The 8,559-nt window shown below is 46.1% G+C and overlaps 1 protein-coding gene across 1 annotated transcript in view; it reads right to left on the reverse strand.

The window, feature by feature from the left end:
* myocd (myocardin) overlaps positions 1 to 7,154 on the reverse strand; it is a 33,492-nt gene extending 26,338 nt beyond the window's left edge. The window contains exons 1-2 of the mRNA XM_023949498.1: positions 6,742 to 7,154; positions 3,353 to 3,418 (exon numbers count right to left, since the gene is read on the reverse strand). Of these exons, the coding sequence (XP_023805266.1) occupies positions 3,353 to 3,418; positions 6,742 to 6,796 (121 nt within the window). The 5' untranslated portion in view covers positions 6,797 to 7,154. The remainder of the gene's footprint in view (positions 1 to 3,352; positions 3,419 to 6,741) is intronic.
* Between the last annotated feature and the right edge of the window lie 1,405 nt (positions 7,155 to 8,559).

The raw sequence follows: 8,559 nt of genomic DNA on the forward strand, positions 1-8,559 counted from the left end.
GGATGCTGCCTCCTGTCAAGCTAACCAGCTTCTCAAAGGGTTTGCTAAACATCTGAGACTCTGTTGCAGATGAGGAGCGAGTCAAGGGTATGTGAATGTGATCATCCCACACAAGAAGCAGAGGTCCTCTGACACATTGGAATAGGACAAAAAGGAAAGCATGTGAAGTCGTGTCTGCACATGCTTTAGTGAGGCCATACTCCACAGAAGCAAGAAGACCAAGAAGTGAGAGAAGAATGGATGATTAAACAGTTGTGGTGGAGCGGAACAACTATTGACTCTATACCAGAAATGATCAGTAAGCAGCGATTGGTCTGAGACATTGTTTCTATGGCAACCACACTCACCAATCAGGAGTGAGTTTTTCGGAAGTCCACACCTCTACCACTTGTAAGGGGGCTCAGGAGAATCTGTCAAACAGTTTGAATGTTCAACGTAAGACAACCTACTTTTAGGTGGATTATTGATAATTTAGGATTATTGAGAAGATGTTAAGAAAAAGTAGCAGATCAGGAATGGTTACTCTGACCAAAAGAATGATGGAGCAATGGCTGTTTCTTTTTCTATTTGAGTCTGTTGGATTTTGGCTTCTTGGAGCCAGCAGGTACTTCCTGTTTGTAACGCCAGGGGGGGGGGGAGGGGTCACTCAGTCCAATTCTCACATACAGTCAATGGTGAAAACCAGAGAACTAAAGGAGAGTGAGACTCCCTGGAACCCAGCCTGTGAGGGCAGAATATAACTCCCAACATCCTTCACTCTGTCACAGCAGAAATAGCTTCAAGCATGATTGTACGATAGGGGGGAGGGGGGCACCTTAAAGCACAGCGATACAACTCTGTTATCTTCCTGAGGAAACATTTGTGCGTGGACTCCTCTGCAGGCCACACGGCAGTCAGGCTGGCGGGGCAGGGCGGATTCTTCCACAGTCTAATAAACACCAGATGTTCCCGGGTAATATATACACCGCGGACGCCTGCAGCAGCACAAACACCAGCAGGCAGGGCCAGCATCGGCAGCAGGAGGAGCAGGATGCTGCGTCTCCATCGGAACCTGTCACTTTTGGGGTGTAAATGTGAGCAGGAGGGCGGGTGTTCCAGAGAAAGTCCCCGCAGACTCTTTTCCACCTTTGCACCGCAGCTGTCCAGGCATTAACAGCCAGTACAAGCGTCTTTCTTTTAAAGTTGGTTTCCTGTCCACCAAACATGTTTCTCTCTGCTGCTATATCTGTGGCAGACTCTGAGGAACTGATAGGGTCTCGCTGGCCTCTGGATTCCGTTCAACCGCACCTTACAGCATTTATCTGGACGCCAGAGCCTCTGTGAAATGGCAAACGGTGCCAGAGATATCCCTGAACAAAGCCCTGCTGAAGCAGTGTCCGTGTTCCTCCTGCAGGCAGGAACCCACAGAAAAACCTGAAACTCATCCGTTTTTCCTGCTGCTTCAAAAATCGTGACTCACTTCTTTAAAACGCTGCAACATGTCATGCTGCATTCTCGTGAAGATGGAGAGTTCAATTGTCACGTGTCGCGTGCTGGCGGCCCCGGCCACTCTCATCAGAGGACACCATAAATCCCAGGAGTGTTCTTGTTTTAGGAGAACGCCTCCCCTGGTAAATACCAGCTCAAGCTGCACTTCCACTTGTGTGGGCGTGTCTGCGCTTTGATGCAGTGCCGTGCTGTAAACAGGTATGCTCTCTAAGAGCCAATCAGCTGCTGAGTCTGCTCAGAGCTGCAGCATTCCTGAGCGGTCAGTCACAGACCCTGAACTCTCTGCACGTCTGTCTGATCTGACAAAACATAAGAAAAATCCACCAAAATATATACTTTTCCTCCTTCTGGGGCTACATAATCCTTCAGACTTGTGCTTCCTTGGTGAAAATCTCATTTATGGTTGGTGGAAAAGTTGTGTACCCATAATTGACGCACATTCATATGAGATAACTGCCTGTTAGAATTCATCTCTATACATTTTCTAACTCCTGGAGCATCAAAAATCCCATTTCACTTGATGCTGATGCAGCGGGACATGTTGCCATGGTAACACACACCATACAATTATCCCAGGATGTTTCTCTCCACTTATTATTTCATAAAATATGAAACTGTCGTTGTCACATGAATGTAAAGTATGTTTGAATTTCTTTTCTTTTTTCCCTGACTGATGGAATTAAACAGAATAAGAGCACCATGAAGAATCATCACTGAAGGCAAACTTTCCTTCACACTGACATAAAACCTTTCTTTGTAAGTTTAGCAGTAAAAAGCTGCGACGGGGTGAGAGCAATACAAATTCTCATTTCATGTCATCATCAGTGGTCCTCCCGAGCCGCGGGCCAGTACCGACCAGTACCGGACACTTGGTACCGGGCCGCAGAGAATAAAAGCATTACTTACATTTTTCTCTGTTTCATTTTTCATTTGAAGTTTTATTTTGAAAAACTACTGGATTTTTCACCACATCCAACTCATTCTTGACGCATGTCAAGTCGCTCTGTCACGTGTCCAAAATCCATTCACTACCGCTAAACTGAAAGTCCCCAGGTTTGCAAAGCTTAACAAAAAAACGAACGTTTTTTGGAAAGTTTCTTTTTGCCTTCAACTTCAAAATGAAAGAAAACTTAAAAATTTAACAGACAAAAACCAGCAGTCTTTCCTCCAAATGTGGATTCTTTTCGACAGTTGTGAATTCACGTTTATTATTATATTTAAAAATGTACGTTTTAAAAAAGCGTATTTAGAATTGTAAATTCTATTTATTTTATTTAACCGTCACACCTTTGAATTTGCACGAAGTTGAAGATGGTGTCTGATTTTTAGCTTCCACTTTGAAAAAATTGATATTACATTTTAATGGTTCTTACAAGAAATCTAGTGTACACATAAAGTTTAAATCAGCTGCAGATATGTTACAGAGGATAAAGATAAACTTTAGGAGTTAAGAGAAATGTATAAATACTGTAGACATGTTAGGATAAGAAGTGGGGTCTGATTCTTTCGAGCATTACACGCATTTCCTAACTTTAAACACTAGAGGTCTCTGTTTGTTATAAAAGCTCTGTTATGCTAAAACACAGGTCGTGTGACCTGCATCTTTATTAGATTATCGTTGGAGTAACATAAGGTTGGAGCTCCAGTTTGAAGTTGTTTTCATTTGTCTTCGGGAAATCCGAACACGCTGCCGATAATCAGGACCAGACAGAGAGGAGAGCTGACCTTTCACCTCCCTATCTCACTGCTAATTGGGGGATACTTCCTACAGATACTCCCCTCAGCCTCCCTGAAGGCGAGTGTGCGTGTGTGTATGTGTGTGTGTGTGTGGCAGCTCTGGGGGGGGGGAAGGGGTGGTACTCACGAGGCATGATGCCCTGGTCTACCAGCTGCTCTCGTGCCCTCCTCTGCTGAAGTCTGAACTGTAACACTAAAGTTTGAAGGAAGAGGAGGGAAAAGAGACATGGAGAGGCAGGTGAGGGACCAGAACCAGCAGTTTCAGAGCAACACATGACTGAAGCCCCCACTCCCCGACTACATCCCAACCCGAAAGGCCGAGGCTGATGTGCGGTGATTCCACCGGCATGTTCTCCGCCACAGAAGATCTCCTAAATGTTCAGAGCAGGATGTAGGGGCCGATAAACACAGCTCCTGGCTTTTAAACAGATCTGCCGTCCGGTGTGTGGTCCACGTGCACGTGCTCCCCCGTGCTGTGTGTGTGTGTGTGTGGGAGCGGGGGGTTATAAACACAGAGCCTCCTCCATGTCTGTGCCTCTGCTTGTGTCTCTTCTGCGCCCCCCCCCCCCCACTTTTATCTGAAGGTCTCCTGGTCTGATTGTGAATCTGACGCATGAGGACAAAATGTGCCCCCCCCCCCACCGCACATCGCTGCCCTGCTGATGAAGACGCTCAGGTGGTTTTCGTCCAATGACACAAACGGGGGGGGGGGGGGGGGGTGTACAGTCCCATCAGCACCTCCATTATGTAACTGCAGACCCTTCCCTGCATCCCACATCTGCTTTAGTTTACACTGAGCTGGGGGGGGGGGGGTGCATCCAGCAGCAAGATTGCGATGAGGTCAAAGTTTTCTGTCATCTTCATGAAGCTGCAGGAGCTTCTGTCCAGGACAAAAAGCTGGAAGAATCCATGGAAAAAATTCCAAACTACAGCGTTCCTGGATTCTGCTGAGGTTAGATTGCTGCCAGGTAGAAGCCTCATTCTTCTTCACGCAGCAGCTTCTGACTCACGCTTTTTAAAAAAAACTGTGCTTTTTACTGACAGGTTATTAATAACCCAAAGCCTGGCTCGGAAACCTAAAACGCTGGTTCCAGCAGGAGAACAAAGGGCACGAGCCGACCGTCACATTTACAAGAGCTCAGATTTACAGCGTGTGTGAGGTACGGCCTCACGCCACCGCCGTGAACACAAACCAGGGAGGGGATGCTCTGAAGGAGCGCTGCCTCCCCTTTTACCCTTTGAAACCAGGAAAAAGTTTGGAGACAGCTGAGAATTCTCCCTCTTTTTTCTGTTTTGAAAGGGCTTCCTCTCTGTCCTGTCCTGGGTTGGTTGCATCGTCGTTGTGTGTTTTCTTGCGCTGGTCGGTGAACAGGATCTCCAAGAACCTTCTAAAGCTGCTTGGTCGTTGGTTCTCAGTGCATTTTAAAAACGCCTTCAGAAAATGTGTCACAAATGTGATTAATTTTCTTAAAACAAGCAAAATTTCCAATAGGTTGAAAAATGCTCTTAACCAGAACTCTTATCCCAAGAAAAAAGTTTTTCTCACGTTTTCTCAAACTCAGATTATTCTGCTACTGAAAAACTTTCTGGATAGAAGATTATTTTTCTTTTAAGACAAAATGAGATATTTTGTCTTAAAATCTTTTTTTATTATGTTCATAAGATTCAGTTTTTGCCATGCGGAGCTGCTCCTCCTGCTGCTTTAGCCTGCAGTGTAAATTGTTTGGTGCATTTTATAAAAGCCAGTAATGCAGCCTAAAGCGCTGACTGGACTTATGCCCTGGAAAAACGAAACATTCATACAGATTTGATAGTTTCTAAAGCTTAATTTTCATTTAACTCCTAATAAATAGTTGTTTTTCTTGTGTACTATTTGCAGATTGATTTGCTGTAGAATTCTTTGAAGATCATAAAAAGGATAATCAAATCCTTTTGCGACATCATTGAAATCTGTATTTTAGGTTGGTTTGGCGCCCTGCAGTGGACTGGTGACCTGTTTAAGGTGTAGCCCGCCTTCACCCAGCAGCTTGGTTGACTCCAACAACCCCGTCACCCTGAAAGGGATTAGTGGGCTCTGAAGATGGATGGATGGAGTTGGTTTGGTTAAAATCAGACAAATAAAGTTGTAGGTTTTATCTTTGCCAGGTAAAAATTCATCGTCAGTGTCACATTTTATACTACCTCCTCACGTTAAACATTTTCTGTAAAAAGCATGTGATTCTTACATAAAAATGAGAATTCACCTCCGAGTTGTGGCCGATGGCCCAGAGCAACCCCGCTCCCACTTCCCCTCCCCGTTACTGAGAGCTCTCTGTTTACAAGCTCTCCCGCTATCTTACAGCCCCTCACAACCCCAACCTAACATTACCATGGCAACAAAAATGGCCTCAAATATCGGAGCCATTCAGCCTCACAGTTTAGATCCAGACACCAGCTCTGACGAGGAAAACAAAGACAGAAATGGATCTATTTGTCTGGAAGTGGATGCATCAGAATGGAGAGGAGCGGGAAGTTTCTGGCCCCATCTGCATTTTCTACTAAAAAAATATGATAATTTTACAGCTGACTTTTTTTTGGTCTGCTCCTTAATTATGACAATTTGACTAAAGAAATAGTCAGAAATGCAGTTTTAAGATTAATTTCCTTTATATATATATGTCCTCCATTATCAAAAAAAAAAAAAAAGCCACAAGCTTTCACCAGAGTGGGTCTTTAAGACTCCGTCATGGAGTTTGAGCTCAGCGCAGCAGAAGACGGAGGAGCTCCTGAAGGAGAAGTTTATCTTTATCCTCTCCTGGGGCGGAGGCGAGAAGGCGCCTTTTGTCGGGGGAGCTCCAGCTTTAAGAGGACTGTCCCACACCCTCCCTGTCTGTCATCAGCAGTAATCGCGGGGGACCTCACTTCTCTGACACCCCCTCGTGGCTTCACCCATGCTCTCATGAATCAGCTCGCTGGTTGTTATCGGCCGTGTGACTGAAACATCAGGCTGCACACTGCATCTGTGGCGCGTTAGGGGTGCCCGGGTTACAGCAACACAGTCTGGTAGCCACCGTCTCATGCCCCCCCCCAGCACAGATGCCGCTTTCCGGTCGTTCCGAGCAGCTCAGAGGAAAAGCGTCATTTGCCTCTCCATCTCTGTAATTACCACGCTCGCAGCCATGCTGCTTCTCCTGCCTCCTTCCTTCAGGGAGGGGGCAGTGTTGGTCAGACTGCAGCGCCGACAGGCTGGAGCAGGGAAAAGGGACGGAAAAAGACTTCTTTGAAGCGCAGGACACATGCATGCCCTCCATTATCCACATTCAGATGACCTCTGACCTCCACATGGCTGTTTAATTCCAACCCCCCTCCCCACAGCAAGGACGCCGGTTGTGGAGAACAAGTGCAGCAACCTGTGACAACATCCCAGATCTAAATCCATTACAGCTGAAGTCACCCCCCCCCCCCCCCCCCCTGCACCTGCCACTCTCACTGCCAGCCCCCCCCCACAAAGACAGCAGAAACAGGAAGATTCCCCACCTGATCTGAACTTTCTTCGTATGAGGATGGAGTGCTCAGAGCCCAGCAGAGTCATAATGTTCACAGTACAGTTCCAGCGCTTGCAGGTCGCAAAAAGCAGCCCCCTTGACGTTGACCCTGGCGACCTCCGCTGCTGCCCAGACGAAGAAGAAGAGGCCCGCTCTGCCTCATGGAGGAAAAGAGCTGTGGAGAGCCGCTTTCTGCCTCCTCTCCTCTCTGTGAGTCTGTGGGCCGATGAGGCTTTGGTCCCATCCAGCTGAGAGCTCTGAGCACGCCAGGGACAACACACAGATATGCCCCGCTCAGGGAGGGGCCAACCAGCCAGGGTTCCCTCCAAGCCCCTCCCACGAGGCCCGAGGCGCAGCAGGGTTCGGCTGATGACTCCTTCCTCCCGCGCCACCAGAGTAAATATATCTGCCTATCAGCCCAGCTGACTGTCATTAGGGGGGGCAAGGGGATTACTGTAGATGACGAGAAAAAGATCAAGATAGAGACTTGCAGTCTGATAGGGGAGCACAGCAACTGTGTGTGTGTGTGTGTGTGTGTGTGGGGGGGGGGGGGTACAGAGAAGAGGGCGGGAAGCTTCTGGCTTGCATACTGACAATAACATTAAAAAAAGTTAGGAACCCCCCTTTTTTTCTTTCTTTTCATAGCTTTTTCTCTCATTGGTCCCCATTTTCAGTCACTTCTCCGGCTCCAAAAAACAATTTAGAAGTCTTCAGCAAATTTGAAATAAAAAAAACTTTGGTTCTTTTCAGGAAACAACAAAAAGGTCAAATGAAGATTTTCATTCCCAAGGGTTGGAGCTTCTTCCATGCTCTCCATTAGGCTGGATCTTCCCTGCACTCACTTTTTAACCCTTTAACACCTGAGCTTTAGCTCCAGCGTTACATTCTTTGGCCTGCCGTTGCATATTAAAGATAAAGTGTTTTATATCGAACATGAGGTGTTAAATATTGAACTTTAAAGAACCCCTCCAATGAAAATAGTGTTTTTACGTGTTTTTAACATGCCTTTGTAGCATTTTTCTTGCCAATGGAGGACACATCTAAAGAAAATGAAGATTAAAACTGTGTTTCTGAGTTTTTCCTTATTCAAATAATGATAAATCAAATGAAAAAATGCTGTTTCGAAAAGCTTGAAGTTTTGCCACAAGCTCCCTGCTCAGTTCTATTCTGATGCATCCACTTATAGACTAATAGATTCATGAATGTCTTTGTTTTCCTCGCCTGAGCTGGAATCTGGATCACAACTGCACGGCTGGATACCTCTGATAATGCTCGCCATTTTTGTTGCACCGCCAATGTTAGCAGGGTTGTAAGGGGCTGTAAGATAGCAGGAGAGAATGTAAACAGAGAGCTGATTGGAAATGAGCGCTGGCTTATTCCACGCCATCAATCCCACCCACATTAAGAGGTGAATTTCTAAAGGACCCCTGCTGCTCTGCAGAAACTATGTCCCAGAAACAACAGGTTTTTTTTTGGATTTTCTTGGGTCAAAAAGAACATAATTATCATGAAAAGACCACTGGGAACGCTTTGAGAACAGATCAAAAGATGATCAGAGTGGGACTTTAGAGGTTGCATATGGAACGTTAAGTGTTGCGTGTCAAATATAAGCTGAGCCCCAATCCGCTGATTCACAGTGATCGCGTATATAGTTGAAGCGTTACGGCACGTCAGATGGCGTGTGTTCTTTGGTCACCGATGACACCTAACTGAACTTTGACCTCCAATTTCTCCAGTTCCATAAAACAAATATTCCTACTGATTAAAGGCTTCCATGGATTGCCTTTGTAAAACAGATGAACCTGCCCTC

This window comes from Oryzias latipes, chromosome 19 (assembly GCF_002234675.1).
Source record: "Oryzias latipes chromosome 19, ASM223467v1".
Classification (NCBI taxonomy): Eukaryota; Metazoa; Chordata; class Actinopteri; order Beloniformes; family Adrianichthyidae; genus Oryzias; species Oryzias latipes.